The 19,847-nt window shown below is 34.4% G+C and overlaps 1 protein-coding gene across 9 annotated transcripts in view; it reads left to right on the top strand.

The window, feature by feature from the left end:
• The window catches only part of AP3B1 (adaptor related protein complex 3 subunit beta 1), a 321,148-nt gene that overhangs the window by 226,367 nt on the left and 74,934 nt on the right, over positions 1-19,847 (top strand). For 8 of the 9 annotated variants that reach the window (XM_064596275.1, XM_064596274.1, XM_054512544.2 and 5 more), the window contains 3 exons: positions 1,160-1,391; positions 5,861-5,945; positions 19,354-19,451. In XM_064596275.1, the coding sequence (XP_064452345.1) occupies positions 1,160-1,391; positions 5,861-5,945; positions 19,354-19,451 (415 nt within the window). The remainder of the gene's footprint in view (positions 1-1,159; positions 1,392-5,860; positions 5,946-19,353; positions 19,452-19,847) is intronic. The other variant, XM_064596279.1, reaches the window with a different exon arrangement.

Raw genomic sequence — 19,847 nt, 5'->3', positions numbered from 1 at the left:
ACTAAAAGAGGCTAAAATTCAACAGAAGGATATAAAGAGATAATTAGCCAAGAAAATACTGGTGGGGTGGTAGGGGATGGAGTGATACAAGACACTTTGTTTTGCCAAACAATTGAATCATATTGTAGGGTTGTAAGAAATAAAACAATGTGGAACTGGTTTAACAACTCAATCAAGGTCAAAAAATGTCTCCCATATATGTTAAATAATGAGAATGTTTGCATTTACAGGTCACTGAGGAAAAGCTAATCATTAAATCATGTTCAGACAATTGGTTAAGTATTTGGAGAAAAAAATTAAGTATAGAGGTCAATATATCTAAATCAGTTCCATACAAATTAAAAATTGCAACCATGAAAGCTCTAGAAGAAAATATAGTTACCTGAGCTCAAAGTAGGGAAGATCTTTTTAATCATTAAAGCAAAGGAAGAAACCACCTTAAAGGAGGTGATAGTCTTCATTTTACAGTGAAAGAAATTCAAGGTGAAAAATGTTCAAGGAGTTGAGATTGGAAATGAAGGTGCAAGATGTTTGTTATTGGTAGATGATACTATCTTACAGTTCAAAAATCTGAGAAAATCAACTGATAAATTATTAAAACTAATAAGAAAATTAGCAAGATGCCCAAATGTAGTGTACCTAGGAAAAAATCTAATGAAATTTATAAACTCTAAAAAAATTGAATATACAACAGCTTATTCTTATTAGGCACATATTACCAAAATATTTTTTTTTTTTAAAGATTTTATTTATTTATTTGACAGAGAGAGACACAGCGAGAGAGGGAACACAAGCAGGGGGAGTGGGAGAGGGAGAAGCAGGCTCCCCGCAGAGCAGGGAGCCCGATGCGGGACTCGATCCCAGGACCCTGGGATCATGACCTGAGCCGAAGGCAGTCGCTTAACCAACTGAGCCACCCAGGCGCCCCAAAATATTTTAATATATGTTGCAGACTACAGAAAAATGTTAATGCTGTTTTAAAGGCATTTTCTTTACATTTTTGTATAATTTCTGACAATATTTATGGGTATGAAATTTGTTACTGTGGCTTATATAATACTTTAGGAAAAATAGGATAGTTAAATGTGTAATTTTTAAATATTTTCTAAGAGAATAACTATAATCACTAATTCATCTTTGTTTTTCCAATGTGCAATAGGTCAATACTCCTGTCTTTGTACCAGTGAAAACTCATGTGTTGCTTCATCGGATGAGTGGAAGAGGACTAGCTGCCCATTATTTCTTTCCAAGACAGCCTTGTATTTTTGGTGATAAGATGGTCTCTGTACAAATAACACTGAATAATACTACTGATCAGAAGATAGAAAATATCCACATAGGGGAGAAAAAACTTCCTATGGGAATGCAAATGCATGTTTTTACTCCAATAGGTAAATATTAATTCTCATTTAAAACTTTATATCTGATATTTAAATATATTTGTTTTACAAGCAAAGTGAAATACATATTATTATTTGTCAATATAGTCAGTTTATATTTGTTTTCCCTTTTAAATAAACTGACTTTATCGTACAAAATGAATGCACTGTTTTGTTCTTAGTGAATCAGGTGCCAGCAATGGTAAAATGTACCAGTAGTGATGAAAGGATGATGCATCTGAAGAAACAAAATTGCCTCTCATTTTACTGTCATCACCTTCTCTCTGCTTCTCTTCCTGGCCAACTTAATTCCCTGCCTGGGTGTAGTCTGCCTTTTTGAATCCTGTCTCCCCTTCCCTGTTTCCTTTCCCATTCCATAAATTGAAAAGTGAAGACAGCAAAGGCTGAGAGTATGCATGATATTCTGTTTGTCTTTCTTTCCAGGCATAGACTAGAAAATTGCCCATAGTGTATTACAATATTTATACACATCATATTTTAAAATATTTTTAATCTGTTGCTACCATTTAGAAATCAAGATGTTTTTACATTAAAAAGCAAACCAGAAATCTCACCTTTTTTTTGGAATGAAGCACAAGGTCTGACAGTCCTGGTCCTTTATTCCCACCTGCAACACCACCACCTGATGCAGAGGGGGTTGCCACTTAGATGCACCATGTGCTTTCTAGGTGACCTCTGTGCTCATCAGCTGTCATCTCCTTCCATTTTTTAAGTATTTTACCAGAAATATACCTTTCAAAAATTAAGTGTAACAATTGTGTGTTACTTTGAGTTTAATGTAATAATTAGAATGTCTACCTCTATTTTTTCTGTTTGTCTAAGTGAAAACGGTGCTAGAGTTTAGTTGGGAGAAGCTTCAGGCAATAATATTAATTAAAATGGATGTAAGGTTTCTGTCACTGAATCCTTGAAATGTTATCATCAGAAAGGTCCAAATAGTTCCTTTTTATATTTTTTATTTTTTATTCACTTTAAGTGAGCAAAACCTTTTAAGCAGGCAGTGGTGCCTTCTTTACTCATTATTTCATTGTAACTCTTCTATTTTTCTTCATTTTCACCCGAGCTCTTTGACATTGTTGAATTCTCTCCTATAGTTTTCATGATTCATTCAGTAAAAGAAGTCACTCTTTGTGTTACATTTTTGTACAAAGGAATAAAACAATTCCTAACAGATGCATATGGTAGTGGTTTATAAGCAACCAAAGTAGTTAAAGTGACTTGACTTTAGAAACCACTTTTTCTTTTTTAAGATTTTATTTATTTTATTTATTTGACAGAGAGAGAGAGACAGCGAGAGAGGGAACACAAGCAGGGGCAGTGGGAGAGGGAGAAGCAGGCTCCCCGCCAAGCAGGGAGCCCGATGCGGGGCTCGATCCCAGGACCCTAAGATCATGACCTGAGCCGAAGGCAGTCGCTTAACCGACTGAGGCACCCAGGCGCCCCTAGAACCCACTTTTAATACACTTTTAAAAATAATTTGGTAATTAAGACACCATTTAATGAATGCAGAGTGTCCTGATTTTTATTTAATTACTTTGTCAAGTCAATATATTGGCTAGGAGTTCTAGAATATCCCAATTTGTGTTCTTTTTTTAATGCTTAAAATCCAGCATTTTTTACCTAGTTAAAAAATTAGTTTAAGAAATGTCAAGCAGCTGATAAATGAATTGTCTGAAGGTTGAAAATGTTAGCCAAAGGTTAAAACAGTAGAACAGTATTAACATTTCTTTGAGCTGGCATAATGAGTTGATGAGTTGACCTTTTGTTGGCCTATGTAGAATAGAAGAAATAAATATAATAAATTTCATAGTATGGCCTTAACACAGATATAAAATATGAATCTATACCATTGCCTCAGTACTAGCCACAGGCTTTTCTTTTCTTAGGCAAACTTTTAGGACTGTAATGTTTTATTCATTTTGTTGGTATTTTATTGAATACCCTCAGGATATAGAGTTCTTTCCCATGCAGTAACACCACCTAGTTTCTTTTATCAATAGATTACAGTAGTGTTACAGAGTATGATATATCTTAATTAGTCCTCCAAAAACATCTTAAGAATACAACAAAGAACAAATACTATATTTTAATGTTTTTTGTGAAATGAGGGAAGACATTTATTTAATAAGCACATATGCATATGTTAAGGAGTCCAACAGCTTTCTTATTTGTCACCAGTCTGTTTTCCTTTTTGTCTATAATATGTCCATAGTATGACTTTGGTTTGGATTTTCTCCTGCCTTTACCATGAAACTGGATTTGTTACAAGAGTATTAGGAATAATGTGCCATGCCATTTTTCTCAAAGAGACCAAGTACATAAGAGATTTAAAACACACACACACACACACACACAAGCCTTAGGGTTTCTGCACTATATTCAGTGACTTTATGTTAATAATTCACAATTTTGAGCTCAGCTAATATTTTATTAGTTACTGGACAACTGTCATATCAAAGTCAATGGAAGCCTGTGTGATTTCTTTTTCATTATTAATGGCTGGTGTAATAGAGCCCATGTTTTTCAGCCGTTTCTGTATAACGCTTTTATGTGTATAGCATTGATCCAGAGGTAGCATCCAAATACATAAACTTCCCCAATGTAGTAGGCTTCAAATAATATAAATCCATTATATAAATAATTTTATGCTGATCACTTTGCTCTTGAAGCATTCATATAATAAAACATGCCATTGATCATGAGCTGTCCTCCAGAATTAGCGTGGTACTAAGCTCACAGTTAATTATCTTAAGACTGAAGATGGTACCAACTTGTGTCAAAGAGTGCTATCAACAAGACGTCTTGAAAACTGTCACTTTGTCCAATGAAATACAAGGATACATGATGTAGAGAGATCTAAATCATGAATGCCATCATGTTTTGGAGATGACCGCATTTGGTACCTATGTGTCAGCTACAAATAATATTGAGACCAAACCCCAATATATCTGTGGCACAGAAGAAAGCATTAAGGAGTCACTAAAGTACATGACTAAGCAGTGTGACTGACAGAGCTGTGAACTGATAAGGTGTAGCTTTAGGAGAAATATAAGAAAAATATCATTGCAGTTACTTGCTCTACAATAAAGCCTGTTTGCTAAAGATTTAGGCAGCAAGTCTTCTGGTACTTGTGGAGCATCCTGATAAATTTTAGGTTTATAAACAAATGAAATTCAAATTGGAATCAGCAAACCAACATACATACCACTAGCAAACCAATAACGTTTTAAAATCAGCATCAAACAATTACTCTCTAACAATCCTGATCTTCATTGAACCTGTGAGACATAAATATACTTCTTCATATATTAAGCTTATTGAATTATTATTTGTCCCATCTGTACCATCATTTCTGTCATGGTTAGCATTAAATGGCAAACCATACTTACCAATAAGCCCTTTGATAGTCATAGTCTACAGGATTAGAGTATCCTTGCTAAAATATAACTACAGTCTTATTAAGATACATAAAGGTAAATATAAAGCTGCTGTACAGTATGCAGTTATACTGAAGACTTTGAGCAAGGTGGAAATTAAAAGTGGATGGTTTCTGTGTAAATATATAATATATACTTTATACTAATATTTAGCACTAATATTACATATTAGTATAAATATATTTATTATATATGTTACATATATATTATACTATATATTTAAGATCCCTCATTATTCTAATGTATAGCCAAACTTTGGAATCATAAGCGGAATAAAACGTTGTTGATCTTGAGTTTCATCCTTGTCAACTGAAAAGTACAAGTATTGTCTATTGATACAGTTATTTCCCATTCTTGCTTAGTTGACAGATGAAGCTTTGGAAATTCTAAACCTATAAGATACCATTTTATTACTTGTTTTCTTATGATCTAATCTGCTACTAAATTTTCTTCCAATAATTCTTCAAATAATGCAATTAGACTTACTACTTTAGTTCCTATAATGCCAGTTGTCTTGGTTAATTTCTGAATACAAATTGATTTCTTCTTTCAACTTTGCTTTAATTTGCATTTTTAAATTTTGGATTTTTATTTCCACTTGAAATCTGGAACATGGTTTAAAATTTATGTTTTATATCTAGAATAAATATTCCATAGTTTTAAGTACATAATCTCTTAAAAGCACCCAGAGAGTCCTTTATAGTTGTTCCAAACAGGATTACATTTATTTCCTTCTCACCTTCAGTACCTATAAAGACAATATCGTAAAACATGAAGTGATGTATTTCTGAAAAAGATAGAAATACATGCAGAATTAAGTTATGGAAAAGAAAGCCTTCAAGCAGAATAGTGAAATTACTTTATAATTTGCTTTAATATTCTTAGTTTGAAATTGTTCTTGTAAGCCATCATTAAATTTGACTGTTTTAACCACACTACAAACATTATATAAGTTTTCAGGGTTGAGTTTACCTCTTTTTCACATCCTCCATGTTTTCATGTCTAAATTGTCTTACTTCCTAGAATCTCTTGAGCCTGAGGGATCCATTACTGTTTCAATGGGTATTGACTTTTGTGATTCCACTCAGACTGCCAGTTTCCAGTTGTGGTGAGTTCAATTGTTCTCCTGTATTTTATATTACCTGTAAAGGATAGCAGATCAAAAGCTAGGCTTTCAACAGCTTTTCTCTTTGAGAGACAAAACATTTAAACAAATGTGCTTTTCTTTGGCAATGATTAGACTACAATGGAATAGTTGTACAAATTGTAGCATATGTATTTTTAGTATTTGTTGCACAACTAGCTATTACAGTCAGCCATATATGATTGAAATTCACAGTTAAAGTAAGAAGCTACTGCTGAATGATTTTTTAAATTATTAACTCTGCAGTTTTAAAAAATTCATGAGCAAATTCAGGAGAAATTAAAAATTTTAGTAATATTGAATAGCCCAGAGAAGATATCTTTTCAAATATCCTTTATGTTATCTTGAGCCTCTTAAGTAGAGAAGTATTGATTCTGTCAGTACCTAAAACCCATACATTTTCCCCCTTTTTACTTTATTTTTCCCCTTTTTACTTTAATTTACAAACTGCCTCTGATAAAACTTGAAAGAGAACATTTATGCAGTTGGCAAAGGTTTCATGGGTGAATACTGTTCAAAAGAACCTTTCTCGGATTGGATTTTATTATTGTTATCATTTTCATGTAATGTTTTATACATTTCTAATGAAGTCCAGAAATTATTAGCAAATTAATACAAAGCCATATTCATCCATCTTTAAGAATTATCTTTGAACTCTTACATTTTTCTGATCTAGGATCTGATGTGTTACTTTGATTTGAAGTTGCTTTGTTTTTATTCTAACAAGTATTTAAACATTTTATTTATCTAAATTTTAGTTAGCTTACAACAGAATTTGTTATGATAAAAATCACCGAGTTTAGGCAATAGACATTTTTAAATAAATTTATGGGTTAAATATAGTGAACTTTTCTTTTGCATGTACCTGTTCAGTTTACCAGTAATTCAGGACTAATATTGTACCATTTATTGCTGAGAACCTGCAATGATGAATATAAACAATGTAGCATAACACATTGATTTTATGCAGATCATCACCTTTATGTTTTGGGAGGTCTGCTATGTTAGTGATATATAAAAACTGATTACTTTTCCCAGCATTGCCTAGTAATTGTTTATTATTTTTCTATTAGACAAACAACACAGATCAATATTACTGAGCACAAGACTATGAGTAACATCACTCTAAATAGATTTGCCTCCAACACCAGAGGTATATTCATTTTCGTGATTTCAACAATATGAGCCCAATGACAAAGCTCATGCACCAAGTTAGGGCAAAATTAAGAACTAAAAAAATTATTTTTTTGTTATCAAGTTATATAAAGAACCTGCTATATTTCTATATAATGAGGTGGGGGTTCTTAAATATATTTTCATTACAGGGATTTCCTCTGTAGTTCCATTGAACAAGATTTGCATTTTATCTTTGATAATAAACTACGTCCCTTTAGGGATAAGTATGTAGGTAGTATTTGATTTTTTGTCCTTCATTGAGGAGTGTATGTGAACAATTTTTTCTCAATTTCTTTTAAACTAATTTTAGGAAAATGATGAATTTATGTTACATAGAAAATAGCCTTAGCTATTATAAGCACTTATATTAATATGTTTTTCTGTTGTAAATGTATAAATTATTTTAGATTTTATTGAATGCATAAGCATACTAGATCAAAAATTATTTTTTTGTAGGTTCCAAAAAGAACACTTTGTCTTGCATCAAATGTAATTGATCCTGAAGCAATGTAATCACAATTACTCACTTTCTTAATTGGCCTGCCCAAAATCAGAAAATGGAAACCGATCGACAGTGTTTAAATCAATAGCTTCATAGTAGTGCTAGTGGGGGTAGGGAGATAGCAGTAATGGGTAGATCAATTGGTCTTAGATGCCAATCACTGACTGTGCCTTTTGCATAGTAAATAGCACTTTTTGCTTAGTGATGTGCTGTATTAGTCTTGGTAGCTCAATAAAAAGGGAAAAAAAGCAAGAATGGCTGATATTGAATTTTTTCCTCGAAATACATTATACAAATCAATAGGTAAAATTATGGGTAATAAGAACATATTTGGTAAGAAGCCTTCAGAAATGCTGAGAACGTGGACTGTAAGCCTTTCAGATACACTTGTATTTATTAAAAGAAAAGAAACAGGAGTAAAATGATTCTACTTTAGTCTCTAGATTAATTCTGTATCATTATAGTTATATGATACATATATATAGATAGAACTATTATATGTAGTTATATGAATACTTGATAAGTATTAATGTTTCTTTTTTTGCTTTGCATTTTAAATGGTCATCAAATTGAGTCCTTGATTAAATTTATTGAGATTTAAAATGTGTATAATATACGTAAATGTATCTCTCTAAATGTAGATGTAGTGCATAAACAGGTCTCATGGAGATACTAATGTGGTAACTGGTATGAAAAATAGTATGTCTTGGATCAAATTAGAGGGCTGAGCACTAGCATCCACCCCTCTTTTTTGCCCCAAATCTACTAAAAAGACAGAAACACATTCTTTAAAAGAGAATGGGTACTAAAAAGAAAATGAAACAATGTCATTAGCTCACCAGAAATTGTGAAGAATTGTTGGCATTTAGAAAGCAAATGGGAGCATATAAACAATAACAGAGAAAATTAAAACCACAGAGCAAAACACTCACCCAAGAAAACAATGGTAAGAACAAATCTAGCAGAATATCAAGCACAAAGTGAACAAGTGAAAAGAAAAGTTAAAGCAAGACAGTCATCGGGAAATCGAAGAACTACTTCCAATCCCCAGTTCTCCAGCCTTACCCTAGCAGCAGGCAACATTCACATTTAGTCAGAGATCTAAAAATTACACTGTAAGGAAAATGAACTACTTTCCTGGAAGGATTTTTGGTGCTGATGTGGGGGTCTAAAACAACAGCAGAGTTTGAGTTTGTGGGAAGGAGGCAAGGATGATCAAAGATGAAATAAAATGCAGTTCTATCCAAGAGAGTAATATTCTCAGTTCTCTACCACTAGAGCAAGTCACTCTTAAACCTGTTGTTGGAGAGAGAAGGCCATTGCCTGTCTGCCTCCCAACTTCATATCCGTGTAACCAGTCATATCTCACCCACAAGGAAACATAAGTTAGCCCACCAGAGAAGTGGAAACCCACAGTAGTAGTACTATGTATCAAACAATTGCAGTGTACTAGGCATTTTTCTAAACACTTGTGTTAATTTATTTAATTCTCAGAACAGCCCCATGAGATAAGTATTACTATCCCATTTTAGAGGTGAATAAACTGAGGCACAGTAAGAGTAAGAAACTTGTCTAACATATAGCTAATAGGGGCACCTGGGTGGCTCAGTTGGTTAAGTGTCTGCCTTCCGTTCAGGCCTTGATCCCAGGGTCCTGGAATTGAGCCCCGCATTGAGCCCGCTTCTCCCTCACTCTATTCCTCCCCCCCCCACTTGTGTTCTGTCTCTCTCTCTCTCAAATAAGTAAAGTAAAATCTTTTAAATAAATTTCTCTTTAAAAAAATTAATAAATAACATATAGGTAATAGATAGCAGACTTGCTCTGTGTGTTAATTAAACCAGTCCTTCATTATGAATATAAATGCACTAAGCTTAGAAGAACCAGACTTTTGAGGGGAAGCATCAGTTTGAAAGGGAAGGCTCAAGGTCATTATAAAGAGTCACCATGAAGGGATTAGACAATTTGAGAAAGAGAAGAGATAGCTTTAAAAATGAAAACTAATCTAAGAGAACACTACATCTGTAAAGCAAGAACATACTGCTTGTTTTGAAAAAGGAGCAATTAGAAAATTTTAAATATATTCTTGGAAATTTAAAAACATAGTGCCAAAAGAAATTCATTAGATGCATAATAGAAAGCACACAGCTGAGTACTAATTCAGTGTTCTGAAAGAGCAAGTCAGTGAAATCAACTGGAATAGAGAGCAAAAAGACATGGAAACCATGCAAGAAAGGTTAAAAGAATTGATTTGTCTAATAAATCTAGAAGGAAAGAAAATAATAGAGGGAAGAAATAATGCATAAAATATAGAAGAAAAATTTTCCCAAACAAAAGAAATGCACAAGCCTTCAGACTGAAAAGACCCATCAAAGGTCAAGCAGGATGAATGTGATCAATAATCAGAAAGACCATATTCTGATGAAATATTTGATAAGGAGCAAACCACAGTAGTATCTTTCAGAATGGAAAAAAAAAAGCAACTTACCTGAAAAAGAACAAGATTGTGAAGGGAATTTGATTTCTCATCAATATTGTCATCATTTCTGGTGGTTAGAAGGCCAAGAACATGACCTTTAAAATTTTAAGGAAACCAAATAGGCATTTTTCAGACAAGCAGATTCTGTCAGTTTACCACCCACAGACCCTTTCTTTGAAAGGATTACTCAAATATATGCTGTAGTAAAAACCTTTGTTTAATCTGAAACAGAGAAAAACCCAGAGCCCAAGAAGTAGTAATGGACAAAGAATTCTGCCTGTAAAACCTGTCAATGTGTAAAATAATCATTCACACAAAATGTAGAAAATAAATTTTAATAATAAACCGGAACCAAAATCCCAACATGGACAAGTTTGAGAAGGAATGATGATGTTTGGCAAAAGCATTGATTGATGGCAAAAAGAAGCTTAAATATGATTTAAAATATTAAAGCTACCCTCTAAAATAATGGGAATATGAGCTGTAATAACCCCAAATGACTAGAGGTAAGAAGAAAAGGAGGGATTAAAACTTGATCAGTTTAACAGAGAAGAAAAAAGCATGGTAAATAGAAAACAGAGTAATGTGGCTGGAAGGGGCCACACACATACCACACGTACTAGTTACCATGATTCATATCAGTAGGGTAAATTCCATTTACATTAAATATGTAAAAACAAAATTCAACATAATGCTATTATAAATAAGCATAAGAACCCCACCTTAAAAGAGAATGACAGAGGGGCCCCTGGGTGGCTCAGTTGGTTACTGGGTGGTTAAGCGTCCAACTCTTGATTTCACCTTAAATCATGTTCTCAGGGTCATGAGATCAAGGCATGCGTTGGGCTCCACACTCAGCATGGAGTCTGCTTGGAATTCTCTGTCTCCCTCTCCATCTGCTCCCCTCCCCTTTAAATCAATAAATCAATAAATCAATCTTTAAAAAAAAGAATGAAAGAAAAATTGAGGATAACAAGATGAAATATGTGTGTATGTTTATTATCAGAAAGATGATAAAAAGAAAATAGGGCAATACTAACACTAAAAAAATTTTAAAAGCATTTCATATTTAGAAAGTGTCCTATTCATTGCAGTCCTCTACAAGAGTATAAGTTACAAACTTTTTAGTAACATAGCTTTATAATAAATAAAGCAAAAAGTAATGAAATTCTAGGAGAAATTGACAAAGCCATTTGTTAACAAATCAAAGAGGAAGATAGATATTTAGATAAACATTCAGGTAAATATAGATATATACATAACTTCACAAAATTTCAGTAATTCAGTTATCTGACTTGATCTAAGATACGTGTATTTTTTTTTCCTGACTACAAAAAATACACATTTTTTTAAAAAGGATAGAATGATAAAAAAAAATCAGAAAAACTTCAGGGTAATATGATTAAAGATTAAAAAAAGGCGTAAGGGGGCGCCTGGGTGGCTCAGTCGTTAAGCGTCTGCCTTCGGCTCAGGTCATGATCCCAGGATCCTGGGATCAAGCCCTGCAACCGGCTCCCTGCTCCGCAAGAAGCCTGCTTCTCCCTCTCCCACTCCCTCTGTTTGTGTTCCCTCTCTCATGTGTCTCTCTCTGTCAAATAAATAAATAAAATCTAAAAAAAAAAGGGTAGGGCCATACCTTTAAAAAAATAAATAAATAAATAAAGACATAAGATTAGAAAAGAGGAAGGTGATAAAAAACAAGATCTTCTGAATTACAAAATAATACTACACTCTATTATTCTATAGAATTATATTCTATACCAGTGGATTGAAATATTTAGATGAAATGAATGGTTTCCTAGAAAAAATGTTAGGAATAAAATTGATTAAATTGTACCAGAACTTCAGAAGAGATAATCTCTATATTATTTAAACTTTTCTAGATCAGAGAAAAACAAGGAAAATATCCATGTCATTCTATAAAGCTCAGCATCACCCCGATTTTATTTTATTTTATTTTTTAAAGATTTTATTTGTTTATTATTTATTTGAGAGAGAGAGAGAGCTAGCACAAGCGGGTGGGAGGGCAGTGAGAGGGAGAGGGAGAAGCAGACTCCCCACTGAGCAGGGATCCCCATGTGGGGCTCAGTCCCAGGACTTTGAGATCATGACTAGAGCTGAGGGCAGACACTTAACCAACTGAGCCACCCAGATGCCCCCACCCTGATTTTAAAGCCTGAAAGGATAGCACATGAGTGTACATACCACTTGGTGTTGTAAATTCAAACCACTTCTGGCCTTACAAATTACCTATTACCACATGAAATAGCAGAAGCATTCTCTTTTAAGTCAGAGAAACAAAGGAAGGTTACCCATTTTCAACACTATTTCACATTATATGGAAGTTCTAGCTAATATAGAAAGACAAGTAAAAACAGAAGTAGAAATCCTAGAAAGGAAGAGATTGAATTATTATTTTTATCCAGTATAGTTATCAACCTAGAAAGTCTTAGAATCAACAGAAAATCTAATTAATGAGTTTAGAAAGGTGGTACAAATCATTAAATGGAAATTATTAACATTTCTATATAACAGGAATGACCAGTTTTAAAACATTACGAATAAAATTATTCTATTTATAAGAACAGCAAACGGAATAAATTAACAAGAAATACGTATGTAGGAATTAAAAAAAAAATACCTGAAACTTTCCTGAAGGGCATGAAAAAAAGATATAAGTAAAAATAATACATATACTATGTTCCTAAATGGGAGACAGTACTGTTCCTTCAAATTAATCTTCAACGTTAGCGTGATTGTAGGCAAAATTCCAGTAGGGCTTTTTCAGGGAACTTGACAAATTTTTAAAATTCAACTGGAAAAGAAAATGTCATAAATCATAAAAATTATAAAAGTATTCAAATGTAATACACACAGATGTTTTCATACTCTTTGGGGGCAAATGTCTTAAGTAAAATACAATACTCGGAACAATAAAGAGAAAAATGATCAGGTTTACCTCTTAAAATTTTAAACTTCCCTACAAAGAAGAAAAAATAGATACCATAACAGGTGAGAGATGGTGAGAAAGTATTGCAGCATGTGTAGCAGACAAAAGTTTAATAACCAGAATATGTAAGGAACTCTCATAATCAATGTAAAGGAATTCAATAAAAAGGTGGAGAAAGGCTAAGGACAGGCAGTTTACAAGAAAAGAAATGCAAATGGCCAGTAAACATAAGATGTTCAGCATCACTAGTAGCAGAGAAATCAAAATTAAAACATTTCACCAGTCAGATTGGCAAAGTTTTTAAATAAGTTTAGTATCTGACATTGACAAGGTAAAGACATGTATTGTAGTATACTGTTTATGGGACTTTAATTGACACCAGCTTTTTTAGGGCAGTGGCACCACCAAAATGCTAAATGTTCATACTCTTCTACTTAATGTCCTTTTCAGGGTTATCAGGCCTAGGGAAATATTGATGCTTGTGCAGAAGAAAACAGATCTAGCCAAGGATGTTAAGCATTTGTTTACAGTAGGGAAGATTGCAAATGAGACTCAATAGGGAAATGCTGAAATAAATTATGATACAACCCTATTATATATGTAGGTTTTGAGTATCTGTTAGGGATTAAGCACTATATTGGCTATGTTGTTTCATTTAATCATTAAAAGTAGCCTGCAAGGTAAGTGCCATTTTTCTTAACTTTGTAGATAAGGAAACTTGAGTTTCACAGTGGTTAGACTCCTTGCCCATTTTCTCTTACCTAGAAATTTTATCAATTTGGATCCCATGAGTTTGTGAAATGAAATTGTACATAGTACAAGTATGTGCATTACAGTTAAATATGCACAGGTGGAATCTTGTATTACATTAAACTATTATGCCATTTGATCGCATGTAACTAGGCTGTTTAGAGCTGCCTAATAGTAATACTTTGTTGATCTGTTAATTCCAATAGATGCACATGTATCATTACTTATTTTCACCATTCCCTATCCATGCCAACATATCTATGTTTAGCCTCACATTCAACCAAAGGGAGATGAGAAAAAAAGAGGTGGGGGAAAAGAGAAGGAAAGCTGTAAGGAGAGAGAAGTAACCAACAAAAAAGGGCCAAATGATTTAAAAAAAAAAAAAAGAAGAAGAAGAAGATAACAGGAAGGGAAAAATGAAGGGGGAGAAATCGGAGGGGGAGATGAACCATGAGAGACTATGGACTCTGAGAAACAAACTGAGGGTTCTAGAGGGGAGGGGTGGGGGGGCATGTGTTAGCCTGGTGATGGGTATTAAGGAGGGCACGTATTGAATGGAGCACTGGGTGTTATACGCAAACAATGAATCATGGAACACTACATCAAAAACTAATGATATAATGTATGGTGATTAACATAACATAATAAAATAAATAAAAGTCATTCTAAACTGTTTAAAATAAAGGGCAAAATGGTAGAAAAGGAGACACATAGAGAACTATGGAGGACATCCTAGAACACTAATAAAAATATAAATGAAAGTAAAGTTTCCCCAAAATAAAGAGGGAATATTCCACCTTACTCCATTCTAAGCCAAACCTTGCTTAGAAGCTAAAACGGGCTTATGAAGTATGTTAAATGCTAGTTATATTCATTAAGTTTTGCATTCACTTGTGTGTGACAGAAACCCAAATGGGGGTCTCTTAACCAAATGGGGTTTATTATTCTGCAAGTACAGGAACAGAGGTCAGCAGTTAAGAGCTGCTGAAGTAGCTCCACAATGTCTTCTGGGTCTTTCCAGCAGGTTTTTTTTGGGGGGGGTGGGGTGGTTCATGTGCTAATTTCATTAGCATGTGCCTGCCAGTCCTTATGGTCACAATATGGCTGTTCTACTCAGGCTTCTATCTGCATTCCAGCCTAAAAAGAAAAAAACGAAGTGACATGGAGAGAGGAGCCATGTCTGTGTTGGAAAAGCCAAACTTTCCCAGAAATCCCCGGCAGACTTCTTTTTATGTTTCATTGGTTGTAACTGGGTTAATTGATCACTCCTAGCCACAAGAGAGGCTGAGAAAAACAGTGTTTCAGTTGGGCACCTTGTCTGCCTGAACAAAGTCAGGATTATGTCAGGAAGGAAGAAAAAAAATAAATACTGAGTAAACATAAGTAGTATCTGCCACAACAGTGTTCCAATTTTATTTACATTTGCCTCATAAGACCTGTTTTGGATGAACTTCTGTCCTTAGTTTTTCATACATAACATTAACCATTTTACCAACTACAGAAAATAAAATATCATTAGCCAAAAGCAAAACATACCCAGTCAAGTTGAGTCACATATATATTGCAAATTGCTAGTGGGGAAATTTCAGGATCACTTTTTCCCCCCAAACTTAAACTTGCTGCTTACCCACCTACATTTTCATATATGCTTTAGAAGGAAAATCTTTCCCTTCTCTCCCTCCCTTCTCCCTGTACAGCTACCTTTGTTTTGTTTTGTTTTAAGATTTTATTTATTTATTTGAGGGAGACAGAAATCAAGAGATCATGAGCAGGGTTGTGGGGAGGATGCGGAGGAAGAGGGAGAAGCAGACTCCCCACTGAGTAGGGAGCCCAGTGGACCCGGGGCTCATGACCTGAGCTGAAGGCAGACGCTTAACTGACTGAGCCACCCAGGCGCCCCTATACAGCTACCTTTAATCAGTGGCACAAATGGTATCCTTTAGGACTCTTGGGAAGGAATCATTTCATCTGTAATTAAAAAGAAAATACAGTGGCGCCTGGGTGGCTCAGTCGTTAAGCATCTGCCTTCGGCTCAGGTCATGATCCCAGGGTCCTGGGATCGAGCCTTGTATCGGGCTCCCTGCTCAGTGGGAAGCCTGCTTCTCCCTCTCCCACTCCCCCTGCTTGTGTTCCCTCTCTCATGTGTCTCTCTCTGTCAAATAAATAAATAAAAATCTTAAAAAAAAAAAAAAAAAAGAAAAGTAACGATAGTATAATATAATTTCACCCAGTGGTCCGGTTTTAATTGTATTTCTCTATTAGTAAAATATTTCTACTATGCCCTCCCTACATGTATAAATATACTTATATATATTATATATGCCATATAGCTCATATATATTACATATTTATATATATTATATATAAATTGTATATATAAATTATGTGTGTGTGTGTGTGTATAAGACACACCTATCCATTTACTCCATCAGCCTTTACATATTTCTTCCAGTATGATTTAGCCTTCCACTACATTAGGTGTGGTCTCATCCTTCAAGTGTCTTACCCTCAATACCTCTCACAGTCTTACCCACCTCTCCTCTGCTGCTTTGGGAAGAAGCATCCTGCTGGCTGACAGGTTCACCTTGTTCTTGTGCTATTAATCCCAACCTTATTTACCTCCTCTAAGGCCTTGCTCTATCAGGTATTCCGTAGTTTCTTTATCTCCCCTGGCTCTTTGCCCTCAGCCCATGTACATGCTCAGGTTCCGTTCAGCATTCTTTTGCCTCTGCATCCTCATGAAGCTTCCACTGCTTTCTGTCCCATCTCTCAGTCTTCCCAGTCACCCTTCAACTCAATGGCATTCTGCATTCTTCTTTCCACCTGAACTGCCTTGCTTATTAGGTCCGCAGTCACACTAGCTGCTTTTTATTCCTCTTTGCATTATTTGATACATTTTCTCCCTGACCACTCCTTGCCAGTTTCTTCTGCAAGTTGCAGTTCTTCCATTTCTACTTAAATGTAGGTCCTCCCCAGGTTTCCACCTTTTCCTTTCTCTTGGTATATCATCTTTTCCTCTGTGATCTTATCTCTTTGTAAGGCTTCAGCTCTTCCCTTTACCGTTTTGATTACTTCCAAACTCATATATACTGCCCTGACCTCTTTTCTGATTCTTGATATGTATTTCCAATTATCTGCTAAGTACCTCTTCCTGGATAATTCAATGGTTCTCAAAATATAACATGATTAAAGTCCAGTCATTTTGTTTAATCCCCAAAACTCTACTTCTTCACTAGTTATCATTCTCCCAGTTTTTCACATTATAAGTTTCAAAGTCCCTTCCATTCATCGCCATATCTATCCCTTTTAATTCTAAAATACCCCCATCTCCCCTGTCCTCAGTGTTACTTACCCTAGGAGTGCAGCCCTATAGAGCAGAATAAAAAAAATAGATCTAAAGCAGCATCATACAGCAGACTTTGGAGTAGGATAGACCTGAGTTCAGATCCCAGTACTGCCACTTACTAGCTGTGTGACCTTGGATGTGGTGTTTAACTTCTCATCAAAAAGTTGGGAGGTAACAGAAGCTATCTCAGGATCATTGTTAGGAATTACTAAAGTAAAACACACAATGTAAAAACCCCTACCTAGGCTATTAAAGTAGATTCCTAACTAATCTACTGCCTTGGCTTCTCCTCTACTCCATCTTACACACTGCCACCAGAGTTTTTGAAATACAATGGGATCATTTATATTCCCCTGTGAAAAGTCTCTGGTAGTTTTCCTTATTTGTTCAAGAAACATTGGAACACATTTGTCTTAGTTATATGCGTTAAGTAATCATACACTTTGTCATACAAATCAGGACACTTGAGAGAGTGAAGGGAGACCTTAACTGAACAGGATTTCAGGACAACAACCACAAACTGGGACTGTCCTGGGAGAAGAGGGGTGAATGGTCATGAATGTAGATGGTATTCTTTACAGTGCACCCCCAGCCTCATCTGTTGACATACCACACTGTTCACCATTCCCAAAACAGAGGTCTAGAATACCTGGAATGCCCCTCTCCCTCTTGTTGGAAATGTATGTTTACCTTACTTCTGCAGAATTAATCAGTCCCTCTTCTGTGGACTATAATACTCTCCACATATCTCTAATGTAGCATTTACCATTTTATAAATGTAATTGAACTCTTCCTCTCTCACTAACTTACAAGCTTTTAGGGTTAGTCTCACTTGTCTTTAAATCAATCCCCAGGTACTTGCACAGTACATGGGATCTAGTCTGTATTCAGTAAATGTATATTGAATTAATAAATAAATTGGATTTGTTGGTTTGCCTTAGACAATCCACATGTGAATAATTCAAAACATTCTTTTTTTTTTTTTTTTTTTTTTAGTCTGGTCTTTGCCTTGTTCCATAAAAAAATAAAAGGCAGCTTGTAAGAATACATTCTGTAATAGCATAAACATGGATTTTCTTTTTTTCTTTTTATGAAGTGTTTCTTAACCTCATGTTTGTTATTTTTTTATCCACAGTCCCCATCTCCCTGTCCACCTTTCCACTGGCCATGAAATGCAGTTCTAACATGAAGTAGAAGTCCTTTTGGGGACAGAGTCTTTCCTGATAAGAAGGAATAGAAATTTAAAAAATTTTAAAGAAATTTTAATAATTTTTTAGAGAGTAATGTCTGTACTAAAATTAAAATAAATGCACTCAGTATTATTACTCTATCTGATATGGGTACAAAGTTGCCCTTCCTAAATTCTTCATATCCTGTCATTTGAAATAATAACTTTTACCACATGCTGATCAATAATGTTAATGAAAAACACTACTAAAAAATGAGACTTTTTGTTTTAAAAAAGCAAGTTTGCAGATGAGTATTACTTTATTAGCACATATCTAAACACAGTATGGTCACTCCATTTTATTGTTTATATTTATTTTTACTAAAAACTAATTTTTAGTTTTTTTGAATTTAGTTTCTCTCTCCAGAGAGAGAGAGAACGAGCAGAAGCAGGGGAGGAGGAGAGGGAGAAGCAGACTCCCCACTGAGGAGAGAGCCCGACACGGGGCTCGATCCCAGGACCCTGGCATCATGACCTGAGCCAAAGGCAGACACTTAACCGACTGAGCCACCCAGGCACCCCTAAAAACTAATTATTTTTAAAAAGAGATCTTAACCATTTAAGACTAAAGCACTCCATTTTCTACACTTTAAACATACAAAGTAAAGAGAAAATATCACATCTTTATAAGCTGCACAAAGCATTCCTTTAGGAGTAATGGATATGTGTATCCTTGATGCTTGATGATATTTTTAAAAGTTCTACATCAAATGATATATTTACATATTTCTGTAAAAAAAGTTGTTATCCAATTGATGTAGCAGATGTATTTCTCTGTGAAAGTTGAATAGTGTTGAAAAAATTTTTAAGCCTTTTTAGCTGTGCTAGTTAAGCCAAAATCTTATACTGTATATGCTGGCATATGCTTTAATTACATTTAACTGCATAGTATTAAAGAGAATGTTTATTAAGCATTAGTTAGCTTTGATATGTTTTTCTCTTAGTACCAAGGACGATTGCTTCAGTGTTAATATTCAGCCACCTGTTGGAGAACTGCTTTTACCTGTGGCCATGTCAGAGAAAGATTTTAAGAAAGAGCAAGGTGAGAGATTACTACAATTTACTAGAAATTGACATCCCAAATAATACGTGCTCATTCTTCTGTCTGGTCTCTAAAATAAATTACCATATATACATAGCCATTAGCAGATGTATGTGAATAATCTTCCAGTTTTTACTAATTCTTTACTTCTATAAAATAACCTTAAAAGTGTATGTTTGTCTACATTCCTGGCATACTTGAAAATTGATTAATATGTCTTTAAAATCATACATTGATTCTTTATTAACTTCTCACTTTGGGAGTTGTGGGTTTGTCAACCTAATGATGTACTCATGTATTTTGTATTAGTGAAAATGTGAGGGATTTGAGACTTACCAAAGTTCTACCACTATAAATGTTATGTCTCTGTTATTTTCTTTCACTACAGAACTGTTT

Source organism: Mirounga angustirostris, unplaced genomic scaffold (assembly GCF_029215605.1).
Source record: "Mirounga angustirostris isolate CCGP_5_RB_7025 unplaced genomic scaffold, mMirAng1.0.hap1 SCAF_7, whole genome shotgun sequence".
NCBI lineage: Eukaryota > Metazoa > Chordata > Mammalia > Carnivora > Phocidae > Mirounga > Mirounga angustirostris.
This window is presented reverse-complemented; position numbering and strand designations above follow the sequence as displayed.